The sequence below is a fragment of the Hyperoodon ampullatus genome (assembly GCF_949752795.1).
Source record: "Hyperoodon ampullatus genome assembly, chromosome: 12".
In the NCBI taxonomy this organism is placed as follows: domain Eukaryota; kingdom Metazoa; phylum Chordata; class Mammalia; order Artiodactyla; family Ziphiidae; genus Hyperoodon; species Hyperoodon ampullatus.
Genome location: NC_136925.1, coordinates 80,411,921 through 80,436,940, shown reverse-complemented (window position 1 = coordinate 80,436,940; position 25,020 = coordinate 80,411,921). Strand labels below are relative to the sequence as shown.

Genomic DNA, 25,020 nt, shown 5'->3' with positions numbered 1-25,020 from the left:
ATCCAGCTAAAATCTTGCATTTCTAGTATTATCATCTTCCCTTGTAATTTCCCAGAGTCTCTCTGAAATCAGCTAAGCCATTAAGGTCTGAAGTCCTTGCATCAAGACACTTCTAACATCCATCTGCGTAAGTATAGCAATGGGTTGTGATTGAGAGGAAGATGCCAATAGATGGGGTTTAAGGATGGGAGATTTCTTTAATGCCAGAGGATGTGGAAACCTACAGGGATGCTTACACAAAACAGGAGACTATGCAGCTTGCTTTCAGAGGGATGGACAGGCTTCCAAGGTTCTGCAAGTTCCTCATGATGTACAGCCGCGCAGATCAGGGATTCCTTCTGTTGGGATGAACCCATCATGGTCATCTGCGAACTCCCTGTACCTTCCCTCCTTCCGACTTTGGTTATGGGTAAATCTGCTCATCAAGTGTAAGTAACAGAGACAGAGCAAACCCAGCTCAGTTCTAAGTGTTTGTAGCAGAATAAGTATTTTCAGACATTGCATCTCTTAGCAGGCCTCAGCATCAGCTTGCCCGACTCTGTTTCTTTACCACCTTTCTGACCCTCCCCTCCCTCCCTCATGCACACTGTGCTCCAGCCACACTGGCCTTTTCTTTCCATTCCTTGAACTTGCTCATTGTGTATCTACTTGTGTTCCCTCTGCCTGGACTGCTTTGCCACCGGCTTGTCCCATGGCTGCCTCCTTCTTGTCCCTCAGATCTCTGCTTGTCAGCTCCTCAGAGAGACCTTCCTCTTTATCTCAAATGTTTATTGCATTTATTGCCCTTCATAGCATTTTTCCCATTCTGTAACTATTTTATATATTTATTTGCTTGCTTATTTCTGTTTTTCTCTTCTGTTTTTCTCTTTCTTCTTCTGATTTCTCTTATAATCTCCCCAGTACCAAGTACAGTACCTCGGACACAATATGCTCTCAATAAATATTTATTGAATAATGAATGGATGAATCATGACATTGCTAAAAGAGCCAGCTGTACACAAACTTATATATACTTAAATAACTGGCATATTTCTGTTGTGAATCAAAGCATTTTTGTATGACAGAAAACAGAGATAGCTCTAAGGGTTATGTTTAATTGGAAGGTAGATTATATGGTAAGAAAATACCTATTATGTATTAAATTATTTGGCTGGTATAAACCTGTTGAAATGCATTTGAAAAATACCATGTCAACTCATAGTAGTGTTGTGTCTCTGAGTATCATAAGAAAATGATACATAAAAAGCTTTGTTATATACCTGTAATTAATATATAATATGGATATAAGTTCTTTATTAACTTGATTAGTTGACATTTCCTTTTATGCTTTTATTATTATTGTCTCCTTTTCATTTTTATGCCTTACCCATTATTATTATTTTTAACATTGTCACTTTCTCCACCTCTTCCTATGGATTTCTTTGATCCTTAAGAAATTGTTTTTCAGTATATCTTAATCCAGTGATAAAGAAGCAGTACCCATGTATATTGACTTTTGTGTTAGGAGTTAGAAAATACTTTGTATGACCACACTATGGATTTATACATTTTATTTATTCCTTTTTCCTTATGCTTCTTACTGCCACACAATTTGCCAGTTCACAAATAACTTAAAGCTTTGCCAACAAGGATAAAATGGGAACTGCACTCTTATATCCCACTTTAAAAATGATCAAGAAAAATGAAAATCCTGGATCGTTTTTCTCTTCCTTCTCCCTGTTCTTTCCTTGGAACATTTAGGTTGGAAAGAGGTCAGGTGATTTGAAGGTGTGATGTAAGGAGAGGGCTTTGAGGGAGGCAGGTTGTGGTGGTAGGTTTTTAAGAAAAATTTCCCACCCCCCAAAGCCCACCAGTCCACCCTCTACCCTTATCTCTGCTGGAGGAGGCAAGGACTGTCAATGAGTTAGCCCTTCCCAATCCTCCATTTATTTTATTTTATTATTTTAAAATTTTATTTATTTAATTTATTTATTTTTGGCTGCATTGGGTCTTTCCTGCTGCATGTGGGCTTTCTCTAGTTGCGGTGAGCGGGGGCTACTCTTCATTGCGGTGCGGTGGCTTCTCTTACTGCGGAGCACAGGATCTAGGCGCGCGGGCTTCAGTAGTTGTGGCTCATGGGCTCTAGAGTGCAGGCTCAGTAGTTGTGGCGCACACGGGCTTAGTTGCTCCGCGGCATGTGGTTTCGTCCCGGACCAGGGCTCGAACCCGTGTCCCCTGCATTGGCAGACGGATTCTTAACCACTGCGCCACCATGGAAGCCCCCAATCCTCCATTTAAGTAGCGTGAATCTTTGAGATCCAAGCATGTTTAAAATCAGAAAAAAAGAAGATTATTGTATCAGAGAAGACAGCATGAATAAGAATTAGAGTGGCCAAACATTTTGAACATTTACTAGGTTTACTGAACCATGAACCCTATAAATTAACTCAGAATGCAGAAACTTATGGACTGTATTTCCTACAGGAAACACTGGGCTTTATATATACATTTTTGAAAGACATTACCTTGTAGTTGTCCTCTTTTGCCAGCAGGTGGTCTGTGTGCACACAATTACGACCTCTAGTTCAAATACAAAGCGCTTCAAAAGAAGATACAGTAATAAATCTTCCTTGTATCTCCCCACCCCAATATACACATGTAGTTAACACACTTTTTTACACAAATGGTAGCATATGGTACACACTCTCTGCTCCTTCTTTTTCTCACCTAAGGGTTTAACTTAAGAGACTGATGTATATCAATATATGAAGAGACTCACATAGCATTCCATTGTATAATTGTACCTACCATCCTTTATTTAACCAACCCCCTATTGAAGGACATTAGGGAGCTTCAATCTTTTGTTCTTACAAACAGAGCTGCAATGAACAAACTTGTACCTATATCACTTTGCCAGTGTGTGAGTGTCCTGTAGGATAAATTGTTGAAGGGCATGGGCACTTGTAATTTTGACAGCTGTCGCTAAATTGTCCTCCATAGAAGTAGCCCGTTGATATTACCAGCAGCAGGGTAATGAGAACGTCTTATTTCCCCACCTGTCTGATAGATGTAAAATATCCTTTCTTATCTATTTTAGAGGCATTATATTTCTTTTCCTAAGAACTGTTTATGATTGTTGCTCATTTTTCTATAGCCTTGTTGGTATTTTCTCACTGATTTTTAGGAGATTATTGCATGTTACTGATCTGTGGTAATAGTTGAAATTTTCTTTTCCCCATTTATTCTTATGTTTTAATATCTATTAAGACTAGTCCCCGCTACTCTTCTGTTTCATAATTTTCCTAACTCTTCTGTTTATTCTTCCATGTGAACTTGAATTTCAACTTAAGGAAAATTAAAAGCTCTCTCTCTTGTTTTTCTGGCCGTGCCACGCGGCCAGGGACTGAACCCGACCAGGGACTGAACCCAAGCCATGGCAGCAAAAGCTCTGAGTCCTAACCACTGGACCGCCAGGGAATTCCCTTTTTTTTTTTAATTAAAAGCTCTCTGATAATTGTTATCATTGTCTTTATTTTAAATTTTTCCAGTAATGCCTTTTCTGTTATTTTGATTGATAGATTTTTAAATAGACTCAACTGGCATAATCTGACACTAGAACATTTGTTCAGCTCTGGGCTTTTCTTACTGGGTAAAGATTTATGTGTTAGTCTCTGTACTTTCAGATAAGAGGACACAGAGGAAAGAATTGAGAAAGTCTCAAAGACTGCTCTCTTCTAAGAATAATTCCATATGTTTTCTAGTCTAGCAACAGTTTGCATAATGAAAGTTCCCTGTAAGTTTCCAGAATATTTTGAGTCTTACATATTAGTTCGTTCTAATACTGTATATAGTACAGAGATTTTTTTTTGTCAAACAAAAAACATTAGACACTTTTTTCACTAAGAATTTTAATTATCTCACTTTCAGGGTGGTTTATGGTGTTTTGGAGGAAATGGACTTCCTTATGCTGAAAGTTTTGGAGAAGTTCCTTCAGCTACAGTGGAAATGTTCTGTTTGGAAGCTTTAGTAAAGCATTCTGAGGTAATTTACATTTTCAAAATATGGTTTACTTTTTATGATCACATTGAAAAAATTATACATGTTGGTTCATTCAAGGGAAATAATTCTCATTTTTTATAAAAGAAAAAAAAGCTTTTCACTTGTTTTTAAATTTCTGCTTTTTTCTCAATTGTCAGAATTGATAATCATGATTTAGCAACAATACATGAATTTCACTTTTGCTAAGTATTTCTAAAAATGGATTTAATCTTAATTGCACATAAAGCAACCTGTTGTCTAAATATGGCATTTACCTTTGTGTTATGCTGTCTTGCATTACCTTTCTTAGATAATTTTTACAAGTAATATTACCAGGGAGTTAATTTCCAGTAAAATATCTGCAAAAGATGTGTTAAGATAGAAAAAAGGCAAATACTTGGAAAAAGTATTTACTTGACCGTAGTCTTGATTTTTAACCATAGCATACATATGTCAATGATTTAAAAATTTTTTTGGCAGTATGACAACTTTTCTATCATCATAGTTTGATTTTAAAAAGAAAAAAGCAACAAACTTTGTGGTGCTCAAACATCAGTGCATAAAAATCATCCAGGAAGCATGTTAAAAATGCACATTCCTGCTCACCTCTAGCAATTGTAATTTAGTAGATGTGAGGTGGAGTCCAGGAGTTTGCATTTGTAACAGGCATCCCTTGTGAGGCCGATGTAGTTGGTTCATCCCACATCATGAGAAACACCATCCTAGAGGTTCTAAACGCTCCAGTTTAATTGGGAACCATTAGACATGGCACAAAAGCATGGTGCTCTCTGGTCATCTCAGTTCCCACGGGTGGAGTTAGGAATCGAGCACAAAGCAGAGTCATTAGTGTGGTAACACACTAAAAAGGGAATGTGGGAAAGTAAGCTTGATTTTTTGTGACTTAAGACTGATTTCTGAAACAATAGGTGCATCTGCAGTAGAATGTCCAGTGCATGGAATGTAATAGTTACCTTTCCAGAAACTTCTCAACATATTACCTATCTCACTTGATACATGTCTAAAAGGCATACTTTTTAAATGCATATAAAATGTGGTAAAATTTTATAAAAATTTAGAGAATGAAAATCATTGCATATACATGACATGATATCACATAGGTGATAAAACTAAGTGCTGGGGAGAGGTAAGGCTGTGCTGGTGACGCTGGCAGACTGTAATGGCTTGTTGGTCAGTTATGTCACCTTACCTTAATGTATATATTTCCTTTGGCTTTCTTTTATCTCTTTTCTCCATTAAAAATTCACATCCCTCTTTCTTTCTTTTTAATTTTTACTTGCTCTTCCTCTTTAAAAAAAAATTCCAACTCTTGAATTTGAGGAGAGCCCCATAGCTGTGGGCTTGTGTGGGGTAGTATGTAGGGCCACAGATGTTGCTTATCTCTATATGGGAGTTCTTATAGGCAGAAGCAAAATCTGCCACTTACACAGGGGGATTATTTCCTGTTATCAGGTGCAGATTTCTCAAGGGTAGAGAACCTTTTAAGGTAGTTTCAAGCCAATCAAAGTATCAGTATAAATTGAAACAATTCTGTAATAACGACATTGTGGTTACATCCGAGAACTAAGCAGAATAACTTTAAGAATAAAAATGTCACAAGTCCTAGTGGCCTTAATTTTTCAGTGATTTTAAAGCACTTCCCACACAGATAAGGGTTTGCTTATTTATTTGAGCTGAGCTGAGAGTTTTGGGGGGGTCTCTCTGGGTCTCTTCCTTGAGCAGGAGCCACCTGGCTGCCCACCAGCATGCTGTGTCACCTGGTTAGTGAATCTGTGCAACATAAAGTGAGCTTTCATTAATTTATTGTGCTAGATACCCACACATTGTGATAAAATTGAAGCAAATGGAGGCTTACAACTACTGCAGAGGCTGTACGAACTTCACAAGGACTGTCCTAAAGTACAGAGAAATATAATGCGTATCCTTGGAAATATGGCTTTGAATGAACATCTTCATTCTACTATAGTTCGCTCAGGTAACAACTTTACATACCGAGTATTTTGGATCCAGTCCTTTGTTCTTCTCCCACCTCCACCCCTCATTCATGCTACGCTAATTTTTCAATAGGCTTAAGACTTTGCTTAGGGTTAGTTTTGGGTCCTTAGAGCATGTCATTTTAGAAGGGCAAGGAATTGCTTGAGACATGGATAGTCCACACCTAAGCTCATCAGTGTGTGGACAGTCACAGGAGAGCAGTTTTTGCCATGATGACCATCTAATTGTTTATCTTTTATATGATCTGGTTAACCAAGAGGCACAGTAAGACTAAAAAGAAGTCCACTGTGTAATTGATTTTCCCCCTTGCAACTAATAAACCGCCGGTGGGGAGGTACTTTAGATGAAAATTCCTGCCTGATCCAGTCTTTATCATGATGGTTGCACAACGATGATTTTCCAACTGCAGCATCCCTTCCTCGTTTACTTTTCAGCATCTGGCATTCTACTGTAAGCAAGAGCTCTTCCCTCTCCTTCCTTCTCACTTTCCTTCCTTTCTTCCCTCTCCTCCCTCCTTTCCTTCTCTCTCCCTCCCTCCCTATCAGTATGCGCACATGGTTTCCTATTTTTTAATAGTTTACAACTTATTACTGTCCTTAATAATTTGATGCCAGATTGTCTCAGCTTTGGTTAGTAGGAGCCCGGCAAATTGGCTCCTGTGTCCTTTGGTATGCCCACATCATTTTGGGAGGCATTCCTTACTTTCCAGTATAACAAGATGTTCTAGGCTCATTTGTTCAAAGAATCCTATTTCCTTTTAGTAGAGAATGATTTTTAGAGACCAAGATCTGGGTACTGTCTAGATGTGCTTATTGCTCCTGGGGTGTCTTTGCTTCTGGGCTCTTTCAGTGGAAAAAGCAGGGTGATATATACAAATATATGTATGCATATACACAAATAAATATACATACCTGTGTGCACATATACATGCATATGTTCAACAATATTCATTAGAAACGATGAATTTACATTTTTTTCTTGTATCGCTCTGTTTTTTGGGTTTTTTTTTTTTGAATTTACATTTAAGAGTGTCTTGATCAGCAGAAGTTTTTAACTTGCTGAAATCTGATTCGGGGATCAGCAGACTTTTCTATAAAGGACCATTTACTGTATTGGTTTAATTTGTTCCTCTTTTTTTATGGATTATTAAGGTAGAAACTTAGATCACTGATTTTAACCTTTTTTCTTGTTTCAGTTAATCTATTACTGTGTAACAGACCACCCTAAAACTCACTGGTTAAAACAGCAGCCATATATTTTGTTCATGAATCTGAAATTTGGGCAAGATTCAGTAGGGAGGGCCTTTATGTGCTATATGCAGCATCAGCTGGGCAGCTCAGCTGTGAGATGGAGGATACATTTTGAAGATTGCTCATGCACATGGCTTGCAAATTGGTACTGGTTCTCAGCTGGGAGCTCAGCCGGGGCTGGGGGCATTGGCTTCTTTCAACACTCGCCTTGGGCCTCCTTAAAGCCTGATGGCTGGGTTCCAAGGGCAAATGTTCCAAGAGAGAGACAGGTATGAGCTCTTTTGCCTTTTATAATCAAGCACTGGAAGTAAGTTTTGCCATGATCTGTTGATTAAAAGTTAGTCACTAAGGCTAGCTCATATTTGAGGAGAAGGGATTTAGAAGGGGTTTAGACCCATCACCTCTTGATGAGAATGAATGGTGTCAAAAGGATTTGAAGACATGTTTTAAAGTCATTACAGTTATTTTCTAATATAGGTATTTAGAGCTGTAAATTTCCTCTAACCTGCTTTAGATGCATCCCTCAAATTTTGGATATATTGTATTTTCATCATTATTCAGTTTGAAATATTTTCTAATTTCCCTTATGGTTTCTTCTTTGGCTCATGGGTTACTTAAAAGTGTGCTGCGTAACTTACAAATATTAATGGCTTTCTAGATATCGTATGTCTTTGATTTCTAGTTTAATATTCCATGCATTCAAAGAACACACCCTGTAAGATTTTAGTTTTTGGAAATGTGACACTTATTTGATGGCCCATTTTATGGTCTATCTTGGTGAATGTTCTGTGTGTACTTGAAACGAAGGAATATTCTGTAGTTGTTGGATGAAGTGTTTTATACATAACAGTTCAACCAAGTTGGTTGATCATATTATTCAAATCTTCTCCAGATCTTTACCGAGTTTTGTCTAGTTTAATGAATTACTGAGACGTGTTAAATTCTTCAACTGTGATTGTGAATTTGTTTCTCCTTTAATTCTATCAGATTTTTCTTCCTGGTGAAATGTTCATTTTTTTATTATTAAGTATTGTCTCTATCACTGGTAATACTCCTCTTCTTCAAGTCTGCTTTGTCAGGTATTAAAATAGCCATACTGGCTATTTTTTTTTATGCTTGCTGTTTGCATTGCATATCTTTTGTCTTTTTCCCTTCTTTTGCTTTCATTTTTCTGTGACTAAAAATAAGTACATCTCTAAGACAGCACATACTTGCATCTTTTTTAAAAAGTTCAGCTTGATAATCCCTTTTAATTGAAGTGTTTTGTCTCTTTAGCTCTAATGTAATTATTGATATTGTTTGGTTGTGTCTGTTGTCTTGCTCTTGCAGTTTGTCCCCTCTCTGGTTTTTGTTTCTTTTTTTCTCCTGCACAGTCTATCTTAAATTCATATTATACCATTTTGTATATAACGTGAGAGTCTCACAACAGTATAATTCAGTTTATACCCTCTGCCATCCTTTGTGGTATTGTCATAATTATAGACCATAATATGTTATAGACCACATATGTTATAGACCTCACAATATATTGTTGTTATTTTTGTATTAACAGTCAAGTGATATTTAAAGAACATAAGAAAACTTTTTATTTATATGTTTATAATATACAGCGCTCTTTTTTTTTTGGTGTGTTAGTTTCTGCTTTATAACAAAGTGAATCAGTTATACATATACATACGTTCCCATATCTCTTCCCTCTTGCGACTCCCTCCCTCCCACCCTCCCTATCCCACCCCTCTAGGTGGTCACAAAGTACCGAGCTGATCTCCCTGTGCTATGTGGCTGCTTCCCACTATCTATCTACCTTACGTTTGGTAGTGTATATATGTCCATGCCACTCTCTCACTTTGTCACAGCTTACCCTTCCCCCTCCCCATATCCTCAAGTCCATTCTCTAGTAGGTCTGTGTCTTTATTCCTGTTTTACCCCTAGGTTCTTCGTGACAGTTTTTTCCCTTAAATTCCATATATATGTGTTAGCATACGGTATTTGTCTTTCTCTTTCTGACTTACTTCACTCTGTATTACAGACTCTAGGTCCATCCACCTCATTACAAATAGCTCAATTTCGTTTCTTTTTATGTCTGAGTAATATTCCATTGTATATATTTGCCACATCTTCTTTATCCATTCATCCAATGATGGGCACTTAGGTTGTTTCCATCTCCTGGCTATTGTAAATAGAGCTGCAATAAACATTTTGGTACATGACTCTTTTTGAATTATGGTTTTCTCAGGGTATATGCCCAGTAGTGGGATTGCTGGGTCATATAGTAGTTCTATTTGTAGTTTTTTAGGGAACCTCCATACTGTTCTCCATAGTGGCTGTACCAATTCACATTCCCACCAGTAGTGCAAGAGTGTTCCCTTTTCTCCACACCCTCTCCAGCATGTACTGTTTCTAGATTTTTTGATGATGGCCATTCTGACTGGTGTGAGATGATATCTCATTGTAGTTTTGATTTGCATTTCTCTAATGATTAATGATGTTGAGCATTCTTTCATGTGTTTGTTGGCAATCTGTATATCTTCTTTGGAGAAATGTCTACTTAGGTCTTCTGCCCATTTTTGGATTGGGTTGTTTGTTTTTTTGCTATTGAGCTGCATGAGCTGCTTGTAAATTTTGGAGATTAATCCTTTGTCAGTTGCTTCATTTGCAAATATTTTCTCCCATTCTGAGGGTTGTCTTTTTGTCTTGTTTATGGTTTCCTTTGCTGTGCAAAAGCTTGGAAGTTTCATTAGGTCCCATTTGTTTATTTTTGGTTTTATTTCCATTTCTCTAGGAGGTGGGTCCAAAAGGATCTTGCTGTGATTTATGTCATAGAGTGTTCTGCCTATGTTTGCCTCTCATCTTCCTTCTTTTCTATCTAAATTTGTGTCTGATATTATTTCACTTCAACCTAAAGACCTGGATCTGCTGGCAACAAATTCTGTCGCCTTTCATTTTCTGAACATGTCTTGACTTTGCCTTTATTTTATTATCCAGGGAAAGGGTATTTTCCATGGATAAAGAGTACTTTGTTGACAGTGTGTTACTTTTTTCTGTCAGCACTTAAAAAATATCATTCCATTCTCTCTATTTTTTTTGACCCAAGCCGAACATCAACCTTTTATTGATAACAAAACAGCAATTTGGGGGCATGTTTCCAAGACACCAAGAGCAGGCTTCTGTCCCCATGTTCTGTGTGTGTGTGTTGTCTGATGAGAAGTCTTATGCCCGCTTTTCTTCTCTTATATGAAATGTGTCTTTTTTCCTGTCTTCTTTTTAGATTGTCAGCAGTTTGACTATGAAGTGCCTAGTCTATTTTTATATTTATCTTGCTTGGGGTCTACTGAGCTGACTGAATCTGTGAGTTGATGTTTTTCATCAAATTCGGAAACTTTCCAGCTTGTCTATCTTTAGCTGTTCTTTTTTTGTCCCTTTTTCTCTCTTCTTTCCTCTTGGGACTTCAATTATGTATATTAAATCTCTTGATTCTGTTCCACAGGTCATTGAGACTCTGTCCATGTCTTTTCAAAAAGTTTTTTTCTCTGTGCTTTACCTTTCTTTTTTAATGTATTTTTTAATTGAGGTATAGCTGAAGTTTCAGATATACAACATACTAATTCACAGTTTTTAAGGATAATACTTCATTTATAGTTATTGTAAAATATCAGCTATATCCCCTGTGCTGTACAATATATCCTTGTAGCTTATTTATCTTATACATCGTAATTTGTACCTCTTAATTTCATACCCCTATCTTGCCCCTCCCCCCTGCCCTCTCTCCACTGGTAACTGCTAGTTTGTTCTCTGTATCCATACGTCTCTTTTTTGTTACGTTCGCTAGTTTATTTTTTAGATGCCACATATAAGTGTTATCATACAGTGTCTTTCTGTTGTATCATACAGTGTTTGTCTCTCTGTTGTCTGACTAATTTCACTAAGCATAATACCCTCCAAGTCCATCCATGTTGTTGCAAATGGCAAAATTTCATTCTTTTTATGGCTGAGTAGTACTCCATTGTGTGTGTGTGTGTGTGTGTGTGTGTGTATGTGTATATATATAATATATATACACACACACACACACACACACACACACACACTGTATCTTCTTTACCCAGTCATCTACTGCTGGACATTTAGGTTGCTTCCATATCTTGGCTATTGTAAACAGTGCTTCTATGAACATTGGGGTGCATGTATCTTTTCAAATTAGTGTTTTAGTTTTATTTGGATATATACCCAGGAATGGAATTGTGGGGTCATATTCTAATTCTGTTTATAGTTTCTGAGGAACCTCCATACTGTTTTTCACAGTGGCTGCACCAATTTACATTCCCACCAACAATTTAGAAGCGTTCCCTTTTCTCCACATCCCTGCCAGTATTTGTTAGCCGTGTTCTTTTTGATGGTAGCCATTCTGACAGGTGTGAAGCGATCATTTCATTGTGGTTTTGATTTGCATTTCCCAATGTTGAGCATTGTTTCATGTACCTGTTGGCCATCTGTACATCTTCTTTGGAAAAATGTCTATTCATGTCTTCTGCCCATTTTTAAATCAGGTTATTTTGGGGTTTTTTGATGTTGAGTTTTATGAGCTGTTTATATATTTTGGATATTAACCCCTTATGGGTCATATCATTTGCAAATATTTTCTTCCATTCAGTAGGTTGTCTTTTCATTTTGTTGATGGTTTCCTTTGCTGTGCAAAAACTTTTAAGTTTAATTGGGTCCTATTTGTTTATTTTTGCTTTTGTTTCCTTTGCCTTAGGGGACAGGTCCAAAAAAATATTGCTATGACTTATGTCAAAGAGTGTTCCACCTGTGTTTTCTTCTAGGGGTTTTATGGTTTCAAGTCTTACATTTAGGTCTTTAATCCATTTTGAGTTTATTTTTGTATATGGTGTAAGAAAATGTTCTAATTTCATCCTTTTACATGTAGCTGTCCAGTTTCCCAGCACCACTTACTGAAGAGACTGTCTTTTCTCCATTGAGTATTCTTGCCCCCTCTGTTGCAGATTAATTGACCGTAAGTGTGTGGGTTTATTTCTGGGCTCTCTATTCTGTTCCATTGATCTGTATGTCTCTTTTGGTGCCAGTACCATACTGTTTTGATTAATGTAGCTTTGTAGTAGAGTCTGAAGTCAGGGAGCATGGCTCCTCCAGCTCTGTTTATTTTTCTCAAGATTGTTTTGGCTATTCAGGGTCTTTTGTGTTTCAATACAAATTTTTAAATTATTTGATCTAGTTCTGTGAAAAATGCCACTGGTATTTTGATAGGGATTGGATTGAATGTGTAGATTGCCTTGGGCAGTATGGTCATTTAAACAATATGAATTCTTCCAATCCATGAACACAGTATATCTTTCTGTCTGTATGTGTCATCTTCAGTTTCTTTCATCAGTGTCTTATATATAGTTTTCCGAGTACATGTATTTTACCTCCTTAGGTAGGTTTATTTCTAGGTATTTTATACTTTTTGATGCAGTGGTAAATGGTAAGTGGTAAGTGGTAAATCCTTAATTTCTCTGACAGTTCATTGTTAGTGTATAGAATGCAACAGATTTTTGTATATTAATTTTGTATCCTGCAGCTTTATTGAATTCATTGTTGAACTCTACTAGTTTTTTTGGTGGCACCTTAGGATTTTTTTGTGTATAAAGTATCAAGTCATCTGCAAACAATGACAGTTTTACTTCTTCCTTTCCAATATGAATTCCTTTTACTTCTTTTTCTTATCTGATTGGTGTGACTAGGACTTCCAAAACTATGTTGAATAAAAGTGGAGAGAGTGGGAATCCTTGTCTTGTTCCTAATCTTAGAGGAAATGCTTTCAGCTTTTCACCATTGAGTATGATGTTAGATGTGGACTTGTCATATATGGCCTTTATTATGTTGAGGTATGTTCCCTCTATACCCATTTTTTGGAGTTTTTATCATAAATGGATGTTGAATTATTTTTATTATTTTATTTTTTTAAATAAATTTATTTATTTTTTTTTTGGCTGCGTTGGGTCTTGTTGCACGTGGGCTTCTCATTGCGGTGCTTCTCTTGTTGCGGAGCACGGGCTCTAGGCATGTGGGCTTCAGTAGTTGTGGCTTGTGGGCTCTAGAGCACAGGCTCAGTGGTTGTGGCACACAGGCTTAGTTGCTCTGTGGCATGTGTGATCTTCCTGGACCAGGGGTCGAACCCATGTCCCCTGCATTGGCAGGTGGATACTTAACCACTGCACCACCAGGGAAGTCCCCTGGCTGTTGAATTCTGTCAGTAGCTTTTTCTTCATCTTTTGAGATGATCATATGGTTTTTATTCTTTAGTTTGTTAATGTGGTGTATCACACCGATAGATTTGAAGATATTGAACCATCTTTGCATCTCTGGGATAAATTACATTTGATACATGGTGTATGATCCTTTTAATGTGTCATCAAATTCAGCTTACTAATATTTTGTTGAGAATTTTTGCTTCTATGTTCATCAGTGATATTGGTCTGTAATTTTATTTTTTTGTGATATCTTTGTCTGGTTTTGGTATCGGGGTGGTGCTGGCCTTTTTGCATGAGTTCAGAAGCATTCCTTCCTCTGCAATTTTTTGGAACAGAATGAGCAGGATAGGTGTTAATGCTTCTCTACATGTTTGGTAGAATTCACTTGTGAAGCCGTCTGGTCCCGGACTTTTGTTTGTTGGAAGTTTTTTTTTTTTATTACTGATTCAATTTCATTATTGGTAACTGGTCTGTGTACATGGCTGAAGTATAAAATCAAGTCACAGGCCAGTAGGAATAGTATAATTCCATTTAGGCAAAAAAAGAAAAAAAAAGCATATGGAGGTATAGTGTATATGTATAAATTATAGGTATGTAACTGAATTTTTAAAAAAGTTTGGAAGGGTGTCCACCAGACTTTTAACTTTGATTACTTCTGAGGATATAAGTGGGAATTGGGAAATGATGGGAGTGCTAAAGTGGGATGTTCATTATTAAGTGCTATTTTTGTTTGTTTATTTTTACAATTAAAATGTATTCAGAAGTTATGTAATTAAAAAACAGTAAATATTTAAGAAAGACACAAGTTTTCCAAGGAGCATTAGGTGAAGCATCTCAGGCATTGTAAAAATACTTTGGCAACTAAAAAATGCTGTAGAAATGGCTTGTGCCATGCTTTCTCTTGTGTCTCCTTTCTTGTGACTCCATTAAAAATAAAGCCATATTTTTGGGCTTCCCTGGTGGCGCAGTGGTTGGGAGTCCGCCTGCCGATGCGGGGGACACGGGTTCGTGCCCCGGTCCAGGAGGATCCCACATGCCGCGGAGCGGCTGGTCCCGTGAGCCATGGCCGCTGGGCCTGCGCGTCCGGAGCCTGTGCTCGGCAGCGGGAGAGGCCACAGCAGTGAGAGGCCCGCGTACCGCAAAAAAATAAATAAATAAATAAAGCCATATTTTTGTACATACCAATAACATACTTGTATATCTCTATAGGTAGAATTTTAAAACAATTATTATAAAGCATTCTATAACAGATTTTGAGGAGGGATTTTCTAATATTACAAATTAGAGTATTGTTAAAGAATTATTGGGTCTGAAATTTCTTTTGGATTATTAAATAATGGCCTCCTATCATCACAGTGATTCTCAACACTTTTGCCACAGAAAGTGGGAGGATGACATGAGGACAAGCTGCTCTCTATTGAGCACCTGCTGCGCTTGGAAATGGCAGTTTTTATATAGATTAATTTATTAGAACCTTCCTTCAGGTCAAATGAGCCACGCAACTTGACTGAGTTTCCATAGCAAGTAAGCAAGGGACAGAAATTTGAGCTCAAGTCTCTCTGACCTCAAAGCCCATATTTTGTTTTATTTTAAATTAAATAATGCATGAATAGACTCTCATTGTAAATACTTCGGAGAACACAGATACAGCAAAAAATCAAACCCAGCTTTATACAGAGCCCTCCACAACCCCAACTCCCTCCTAAGAGGCAGTGACTTTAATAGTTTGGTGCCTCTTTCTAGATCTTTGTGTGTTTGTGTGTGTGTGTGTGTGTGTGTGTGTGTGTGTGTGTGTATGCACGTGCAAGCATAAACTTTGCCCTCATATTTATGTTTGTAAAGCAATACACTGTTTTAAACAACAAAAACATAAAAAATAAATGAAATTGTACCGCACAAAGTATTTCTTTGTCTCCCTTTAAGAAATAGTTTTTCCAAACTGTTACATATAGAATGGATAAACAACAAGTTACTACTGTATAGCACAGGGAATTATATCCAATATCCTGAGATAAACCATAATGGAAAAGAATATGAAAAAGGATGTATATGTAGGTGTAACTGAGTCACTTTGCTGCACCGCAGAAATTAACACAACATTGTAAATCAACTAGACTTCAATTAAAAAAATGAGTTTTTCCTTCCTGAACCTCAGGTTTTATAAGATTTTTGTCTGTCAAACAAGTTCATTATTAAGAAACTACTCACTCATGTGTATTATTAAGGGCTGCTAAAATGACTGCCAATCAGAATGAAATAACTAGTGTTAACTCACTGAGTTTAATAATTTTTGCTAAAGCAAAATATGACATTTTCTTACCATTTATGGCCTCATCTCTAGTAATTACAACTTCTGTTAGATTTTCTAAATAAAGAAAATGGCTCTTAACCTTCGTTGAGATCCCTAAGGAGTACCTGGCTGGGGACATCATGGCATTGTGTTGTGGGACCCAGGGGGCCTTAGGGAAGAATGTAATTGTGGTAGTAGGGCTTTTTCTCGTAGACAGATGCTGAGATTTGCCTTCCTCCCATCATTTTCAGCCTGAAACCTCTCAACAGTTTGAGACGGATTAGTGCTGGTGTTTAGGGAATATGTTCTTTTCACCAGGCTGGGTTTCCATACTGGTAGAAGCAATAAAGTCCCACCACATTATGGAGGCCTCACACGCTGCCAGAACCCTGGCTAATCTAGACCGAGAGACTGTGCAAGATAAGTACCAGGATGGCGTGTACGTGCTGCACCCCCAGTACCGCACAAGGTAAGGCCGGGTAGAGCCGCTTTGTCCCTGTGGGGATGTAATGCTTCAAGGGCTTAATATTCTAACTTCTTTCTGCATAATTTAGATAAGTGAAATACCTTACAAATAAGTCAAATACCTTATTTACTGAAACAGTTTGCCCCTAATAACCTCAGAAGAATTGGAAGCTGTCGTGAAAGTATGGAACTAGCTAAATTACCAGGGTTATTTTATACCAGCGGCTTACCTTCAGGAAGGCTGCATTCACCTTTTATAACGTGTCTCACATAAACTCTGTAATGCATATTTCTTCTTTGTTTCATTACATTTTTCATGTAAATCTAAGTTATTAACTGATTAGGGTTGTAGAGGTTGATCTGGATGAGAAGGAGCTAGGACATTATTATATGCAGGCAACCAAATCAGCCTGGGCCTAGAACTCAAGGGACTAGAGAAAGCTTAGGCGAGGTTATAAAAGCATGTATCGGAAGGAATAAGTTGTAATAAATTAGACTCATACTCCTTCTTAAGGTTATTTCTTTTTTTGTTTGTTTGTTTTCTTAAGGTTATTTCTGGTCACTATTTCCAGTCGTATCATTGCTAAGGCAATAAATATAGAAAGGACTACAATGAAAAAATTACACATTTCTTAGATTTTTGTCAGGCACTTTAATACCTCAGAAAATAGCAATAACTTTTTGTAACTTGAAAAATAGATTTCCTGGTTAATTCTAATTTGTAAATAAAATAATATGGTAATGTATTTTATATGTGTTACATAATTGGGTGTGTATTATAAATAGCTTGCAAGTAATATACTATTGCAATTTTTTAAATCATATACAAAGAAAGAATGTTACTTTAAAATCTCATTTGCTCTCTTTCTGATAAACATCATTTTTCTTGATAAAAACAGTCTTTTTCATGCATACTGAGTTTGAAACTACACTAGTATATGATTTAATTTCTTAAATACTTTTATTGATTTGTGTAATATTCTCATGGAACTCTTTGGAGGGTAACCTATGACATGTCACTTCATTGACCACTACGTGCATTACAGTTGATTTTGGTTGGTCTGCCTGCCTAGCTGTGTTTCCATCCTTACAGAGAGAGCAGTGAGCACACTGCATATGTCTTTGCCAGAACTCCTTTAGGGCTCCTCAGCAAACCTGTGCTTATAAAGCTTGCCTTAATTAAGTTTATTTTATGTCATATAAACCTGCTAAAATAAGCACCATCCAAAGAGAGTGCTGTGTAGATTCTTATCAAAGTAATAATGCATTTTTTCTGCTTCTTTTAAAAACTCTCTCCCGTTAGTCAGCCCATTAAAGCAGATGTCCTGTTTATTCATGGCCTTATGGGAGCAGCATTCAAAACGTGGCGCCAGCAGGACAATGATCGGGATTTAACTGAAAAGGTTTCAGAGGATGAAACCAAGTACACAACATGTTGGCCCAAGGTAAGGAAGCAGCTACCTCTGGTAGGCCACCCTTATCCCGACACACTGCTGTGTCACCGGCCTTTAGGGTCCTTATTGTGACATGCTTACTTTTCTCTTTTTACTGGGATTTTTTTTTCCATGCAGTTTTTCTTTTCCTTAGGGACACTTATAATATGTTACATGAACAACTGGGCTTATCACTCTGTGTTGTATAATTTAGGATACATTCTATGACTCTAAAAGAGTATTCTGTTAAGTAAAAAATGGGCAAAGGGCAATGGCCAGTAATAGTTCACTTCTGTTAAAAATATAATTCAAAAAAAATATATATATATATAATTCAATAACTAATATATTAATAACAGCTGGCTAGTTCTGTGATTTTAATAATTATAAAAATAGAAAGACTTTGAAGAAGTAATTCTGCTTTGGATTTCTTTGACATTATTTCTTCTAAAGAGCCCAAACGTTGGCATTAATTTATTGAATGAAATTTACCTAAAGCTCAGTGAAAATTGATGCTGTAAATATGTGTAAATAGTTCCTGGGGCTTTGTCCCACTGCTCCTTATCCACCTTCACAAGGGCTTATCAGCAGAAAGAGTGGTTGGCACTCTTTCTCTGGTGACACTGAAATATGGAGATGATGATAAACCTCGGATCCACAGAGACAGAACTGTAACTGTAATTAGTATCTGAGTTCTCAGGTCAAATGTAATTAGTATCTGAGTTCTCAGGTCAAATCTCTAACCTCCGTCACACCCTTCTGTCTGTCTTGAGATCACAGCTTTCTGTTAAATGCTTTCAAAAAGCCAATTTGATCTAGACTCCAAAAACAGGCCCTGCTTTTGGCTATAGTAGATTAAAATTGAGAATATTCTCTTGAAACCTGCATAGACCTTATGCAATATCACCTTATGAGCAGAGATACAAAAAGATAAAATGCTGGAGTTATTTTTTGTAGTCACCTTTACACTTTACTCCAATGCAGTCTTTTACTAGTTGTCAGTATTACCAGGGTCCTTTAGTTACGAATTTCAATTGCTAGGAAATAAGTGGAACAGTGGAAATTCATATCTTCCCTTTTGTACCTTTTATTTTACATAGTCGTGGTTAGCAAGAGACTGTCCCGCTCTCCGAATTATATCTGTGGAGTATGACACCAGCCTTAGCGACTGGAGAGCAAGGTGCCCTATGGAAAGGTAACGGGGGGGAAGGGTCCAGGCCACAAGTGGGCCCTCTGGGATGGAGGGGGGTTTTACCTTTGAGGCCACAGACAGGATATTCTTATGGAAAACTAACCTAACCTTTCTTCTCTTCCTTATAGAGGAAGTTAGCTATAAATAATGAAACTGTATAAGGCTTAGATATAGTGTCAATGTTGGGCTCCTAACATGGTTCACTTAAAACTATTCTCATAGTAAGGACCATGGATTCGAGAGCAAAGTTTCCTTAATTCCTGGAAGTAAACCTGGGGCTTTTGGCTTTTGTGTTCACAAGCATACCACCTAAAGGAAGCCAAGAGAGATGCTGAGCAGTGTAGGCTCCTCATGTCACTTGTACATCGTATGTGCCAATTGTATGTACAGGAGAGAGCGCTCGATTTCTGGGCTTCAGGACCTAGACTATAGCCAGTTCTGCCTTTGACTCACTAGCCATCTTAGGTCATTAACCTGGTCTGGGAAGTCTGGTCTACAAATGGAGGGAGTTGGCCTGATCTGTATTATCAAACTGAGTGTTATATACGAATGACCCCCACCTAGGTGCCAGAGAAATGGTGCTGAGGGTCAGCGGGCAAGACCCCAGGGCTCCTTCCCCAGGTCACCCAGAGGAGCTCGCAGAAACCTTTATTTTGAAGAAAGGATTCTCCACATACACAGTTTAAAACTACCAGACCAGACAGCTTTAGAGTTCCCTTTTAGTTTGAAAATTACTTATTTGAAGTCTGATTCTAATAGCTTTGTGCTGTTTCTAAGTAACATGATGAAAGCTTAGTGTTTGTAACATAAATACAAGTAGAACTAAACAGCAATGACAGCTGACTCCACAGGTGAACTCGCAACGGACAGCATGGTCTCCGCTGATCCTTGTCAGGCCACCTAACGAGGAGGGACGCACACCCTAAGTGGTGGGGGCAATGGGGTGAGACCCAAGTTTGACCCGTGAAAATTGCCTGGTACGTTTTAGATGCCTAAACAATGCTTGTTTCATAAATATTCCCACCTATGCCAGTGTGACTAAGTTAGAAATGGGGAATGAGCAATTGCAGGAATCAACCGGAGAGAACAGAGGTATTCCTGACTCCAAAATGTAGCATGTAGAATTGGTCCAATAAACAAAAGATCTTGCCTTAAAATGTGGATAGCAAAATTGGGGCAGGGGGAATCAATGGCCTCCTGTCATACCCGCTGTTTTCATTTTGTTCAGAAAGTCCATTGCATTCAGGAGCAACGAACTTCTGAGGAAGCTCAGAGCTGCTGGTGTTGGGGATCGCCCAATGATTTGGGTATCACACAGCATGGGAGGTAAGTATGTTTCATTGTTGCCAAGCAGGCATTGTGAGGTTGTCAGCCCTGCGAGCTATTTTGTTTATCGGTAGACCATTTCCCCCCTAAATTAATGTTTTTGGCTATGGCTCCTTCCATGCTATTTGTTTTTCTAAGAGGGGACAACTAGTAAAAAACCATATAAAAACATGAGTTTGACAACTTAATGCTTTCGTTAAGCACTAAGCTTGATAATGAGTAAATATCAGAAGCTGTCCATGGCGTATGTAAGCCCAACTTGTAAATATCTCTCAGCGTTCCTGGCTGGTCCCAGGGCCCGCCCCCTTTCTTCCCTGTTTCTCCAGCCACCGCAGAGTCCGTCACTGCTCCTGTGCCCACAGCCCCAGCCCCCTGCATGCCTGCTTACCCCTCGCCGAAGCCTGCAGAAGTGGTGGTGTGATCACAGGTGTCCCCTCTTTGGTCCCAGTGCTCGCTTGCTAAGCCACATCCCCTGCTTCTCCCAACCCACTCCCAGTCCAGTGCTAAATGTTCACCATCCGCCTTGCAGAGGGCCTTTCAGCAGTCCTTGGCCTAGTTTATCTGATGAAATGCTCAGGACTGCTGACTCTGGAGTCTGGGCTTTTTGCCGAGAGAAAGGTGGATGTAGCTCTTTGTATCCTCAGAGACCGACTGTTACCATCCATGTTACCTTTGCGTTTCCCTATCAGCTCCAAGCCCAGGTTGGGGGACAGAAAAGAAGGTGCCTTCCTAGGTGCATTTTCCCACAGCAGCTTTGTTTTCTCCCCAGTGGATATGTGAGGACTATGTGTTTTTTAAATATCAGCACTGTCCTAACGGAGCGGTCATTAGTGGGCTGCTGTGGGTCGGTGGGGAGGCAGGCTGCTGCACATGCACTTCATTGATGGACGCCCAACATGCAGTGCCTCTCTTCTCTGGGAGAGCGCATCCTGTGATGTAACATCTGCTTTACAAATGAGTTTCTAGAATCTTACCTGTTCGTAGTCTTGTGCTATATATTTTAGAGGATTGGGAGCATTACTAAGTGTTAATATTTTAAGGCCCTGTTTGTTGACTACAGAGAATTATTGTTTAAACTTTTTTAAAGAAAGCATCTCTTTTTCTGTATTTCTTGGTTACCTTTTTTTTTTTAAATAAGGGAAGGAAAATAGCTTATGCCTTGTTTTTCTTCTCTATGACTAGGTCTTCTTGTCAAAAAGATGCTGTTGGAAGCCGCTAAGAAGCCAGAAATGAGTACTATTATAAACAATACCAGAGGAATAATTTTTTATAGCGTCCCTCATCATGGATCCCACCTGGCTGAATACTCTGTTAATATTCGCTATCTTCTCTTTCCCTCTTTGGAAGTCAAAGAACTCAGCAAGGGTAATATTTTTTTTTCTAAAGGGAATTGGCATTGTATTAACACCAGTTATACAGGAGAAGGAGGAAAACAGTTTTGACTAACAGTTTTAACTTGGCTGTATTACCTCATTTTACTATTTGTACATCAATTGTGTTTAGACTATCATGGAAACTTTTTAGTTTGGGGTTAGTTTTTCTTTGATACGTTCCCTTTTTGTTCTTAAGCCATTATCTGCTTAAGAAATATAACAATAATTTTAACACTATCTTAAATAGTTAAAATTTTAAAAGTTACATAATGTTTTGCATTAAGTATTATTCCAAATTACCAAAGAACTACTCTTTTCCACAAGTTTGGAAAAACATCAACTGTTAAAATATACACGAGCTTTACAGATGTTCATATTAATTATAAGGCACTATATTTGTTTGGGGTTAATAAGCATCTTCTCTTTCTCTGGAACACCTGTTAATCAGAATTTTGGGACCCGTGGCTTGAGCTTTAGTATACCATTGTCTTTTTGCTCATATGTTCTTTGTTCTGCTTTATGGAGAGTAATTGGACTTTATTTTCAAACCTTTTGTTGAATTTGATTTTTTTGCAGTCAAATTTTATCTTCCACAAGCTCTTTCTTGTTCTGTGATCCATTTTCTTTTGAAATCATTCTAAAGATACTAATTAGAGGTTTTTTTTTTTTTTTTAAGTGTCTTCTGTGCCCAGGTTTTCTGTTTGCTCACCTGGTCTGTCTCTCTTAGGTGGTAGGCTTTCCTCTAAGACCTGGTGCTTCTTGGTCGCCCTTTGATACTTGAGGATGGGGGACAGGAAGGGGATGGGTGCTCTGTGATTATAGACAGGCTCTGTTGATGGGAGGCTGTGCTTCAGAGTGGATGTGGAAGTGCCAGCCAGCACACCGGGGGACCCCCTCAGTCCCACACACTGAACTGCCCTGGGTACTGCTTCTGGTCAGCCAGCAATGTGAGAAAACTCTCCCGCTGACACTGGCCTCTAAGTTCTAGATTGGTTTTAGCCCTTTTCTCTCATCTTAATGGCTTCTTAGGAAGAAGAGAAAATAAACAAGCCACCGTCTTGAATCAGAACCCTAATTTCCTCTCTAAATTTGGAAGGTTGATGCATTTTATTATGAACTAGATAAATAGATCTTGTTACAATCATCTCGCTTTCTATAATTTTACAGATTCTCCTGCACTTAAAACACTACAGGATGACTTTCTGGAGTTTGCAAAAGATAAAAACTTCCAGGTGCTGAGTTTTGTAGAAACACTACCAACCTACATTGGTAGCATGATTAAACTCCACGTGGTGCCCCTGGAATCAGCAGGTATTCACTCTTTTAAAACTTGTTTGTCCTTAGTTTCCTGGTTGGTGGTAATCATAAACGTCAACTTTATATCCAGTTTCTCGGTTTTAGGAGACAGTTTTGTGAAGATTTAGATTCTGTTATTCTTTTAAGCCACAGATTAAAACTTCTCTGCAAACATTTAACCTTGGCATTCCCCTTCCCTCCTTTTGTTTAACTGATTAGACAGCAAAGGTTAATTGGCTAACTCTGTGTTAGCTCTCAACAGTGAAATCTGCTGCATTAAGGTAAGAATACAGAGCTTTTCTATCAGCTAGATTAAAAGGAGCATTTCATTTAACAGATTGATAGCCGCCTGCAGGAACCTTAAAGAAATCAGCTAAAGGTGTGGAAGCTTAGTAAACAACTGGAAGATACATGGGGAATATTCAAGCAACAGAGATTTTGAAGGAAAAAAACTAGTGTTAAAGTTCAGTGTCTTCCTCATCCTGGGACTGAGGGAAATGACCAATACCTGCTACTGCAGAGCGCTGTAGTCTACTGCAGGCTCTGTGAGGGCAGAGCCCAAACCTCAGTTCTCCTTATAGCCTCCCGTGTTACTCTGAGCATAGTAAATAGCCCATTCATTTCACCCCCTGAAATGCTTTCCCCTCAACCTGGCGAACTCTTAAGTTTGCTTGTCAGACCCTTTTCTGATCACTTCGGGGGCTGGGTCAGGTGCTGTCCTGGTAGCACTCCGCCATTACTGAGAGCTCCTGCCAGCCAGGCATGGTGCGTGTCTGGAACACCTGCCAGATGGTTCTTCTGTCTGCATAACAAGTTTTGTCCTACTTCATTATTATCTATATAAAATGAAAAAGGCTTGATATCCTATAGTGGAATCTGAAGAGACTTTACCTTAAAGCAATATGCCATAGGGTGAGGAACTGCTGTTTGGTAGTTGAAGAACCTGAAGAGTTCAAAGAACAGTGGCCAGTTTTTGGTTTTCTTAAGCTGACTTTGGGAGCTTAAAGCAAAATTAATATTGTGGACCAGCTGCTGGTAGTGACATAGCCTTGTCATAATTCTGTCCACCACTTCTGTGTCACCAGGTGGCCTGTCTTCCTTCATAACCACCAGCTGTACTTCCTCACCTGGCTGGCCTCACTAGTACCTCCTGTCACTTCCATCTAGGTGGACTTGATTAGGCTGAAACATCAAAAACTCAACCAGATCTCTCAAGCACCACATCATCTCCTTCCCTAGTAGAGTGAGCATGGAGGGTCGGGTATAGAAGGGATTCATGTGAGACGTTCCCATTCGTTTCATCAGGGCAAGGGAGCTCATTATCAAGTTTCTAATATTAGCCCTAGAAATAGAAATGGTTCAGAGAAGTGTGGAATAACTTAGTAATAACCTGCAGTGTGTAAACGTTTTGAAGGTGACAGTGCTCAGGCTCTGTTCACTATTGAATCAGGAAATAGGCAGCAAACACACACACACACAGAATTTATGAGAAAAGCATAAAATTATAATTACACCTACTGAGACTCCATTCTCACATGATTAGTCAAATGCAGTTTAGTTACAGTCAAACTAAGTTCCTTTATCTCTTAAAAAGAGGTTCTCTATCACATCCAAATCAACATTTACAACTACCCATTTGGCCTCTTTCACTGTTGACGGGGCAGCTTATATTTTTACGTAAATTTTATTGACATTTTTGTTTTCTTCAGATCTAGGCATTGGAGATCTAATTCCTGTGGATGTTAACCATTTGAACATTTGTAAGCCAAAGAAAAAGGATGCTTTTTTGTACCAACGTACCTTACAATTCATCCGTGACACTTTAGCCAAAGACCTGGGAAACTGACAATTGTCTTCTTCTGTTTTCACACATGAACACAGTGCAAGAAACGTGGTGTTCTCTCTTTTTAAGCTCTACGCAATCATGCAAATGTAGTCATCATGGCATTAATGTGGCCTGGAGTATGTTGCAGGCAACAGAATATTGTTCTGTAAAACACAAACCCAGAAGTGGCAATCAAAGAAAGAAGGGCTAGACTGGATTCTTCTGATTTAAAACACTTCCATATGTGCCAGTTTATGTTTTGCAATGTTGCCCCTGGTGAGAGGGAGCA

The 25,020-nt window shown here is 38.3% G+C and overlaps 1 protein-coding gene across 2 annotated transcripts in view; it reads left to right on the top strand.

Moving 5' to 3' along the window:
• SERAC1 (serine active site containing 1) overlaps positions 1–24,802 on the top strand; it is a gene marked incomplete at its 5' end in the record, with an annotated part of 43,210 nt that extends 18,408 nt beyond the window's left edge. For both annotated transcript variants that reach the window (XM_079716245.1, XM_079716246.1), the window contains 9 exons: positions 3,907–4,020; positions 5,848–6,010; positions 16,140–16,290; positions 17,590–17,731; positions 18,820–18,914; positions 20,140–20,237; positions 21,420–21,602; positions 22,778–22,921; positions 24,616–24,802. In XM_079716245.1, the coding sequence (XP_079572371.1) occupies positions 3,907–4,020; positions 5,848–6,010; positions 16,140–16,290; positions 17,590–17,731; positions 18,820–18,914; positions 20,140–20,237; positions 21,420–21,602; positions 22,778–22,921; positions 24,616–24,752 (1,227 nt within the window). In that variant the 3' untranslated portion in view covers positions 24,753–24,802. The remainder of the gene's footprint in view (positions 1–3,906; positions 4,021–5,847; positions 6,011–16,139; positions 16,291–17,589; positions 17,732–18,819; positions 18,915–20,139; positions 20,238–21,419; positions 21,603–22,777; positions 22,922–24,615) is intronic.
• Between the last annotated feature and the right edge of the window lie 218 nt (positions 24,803–25,020).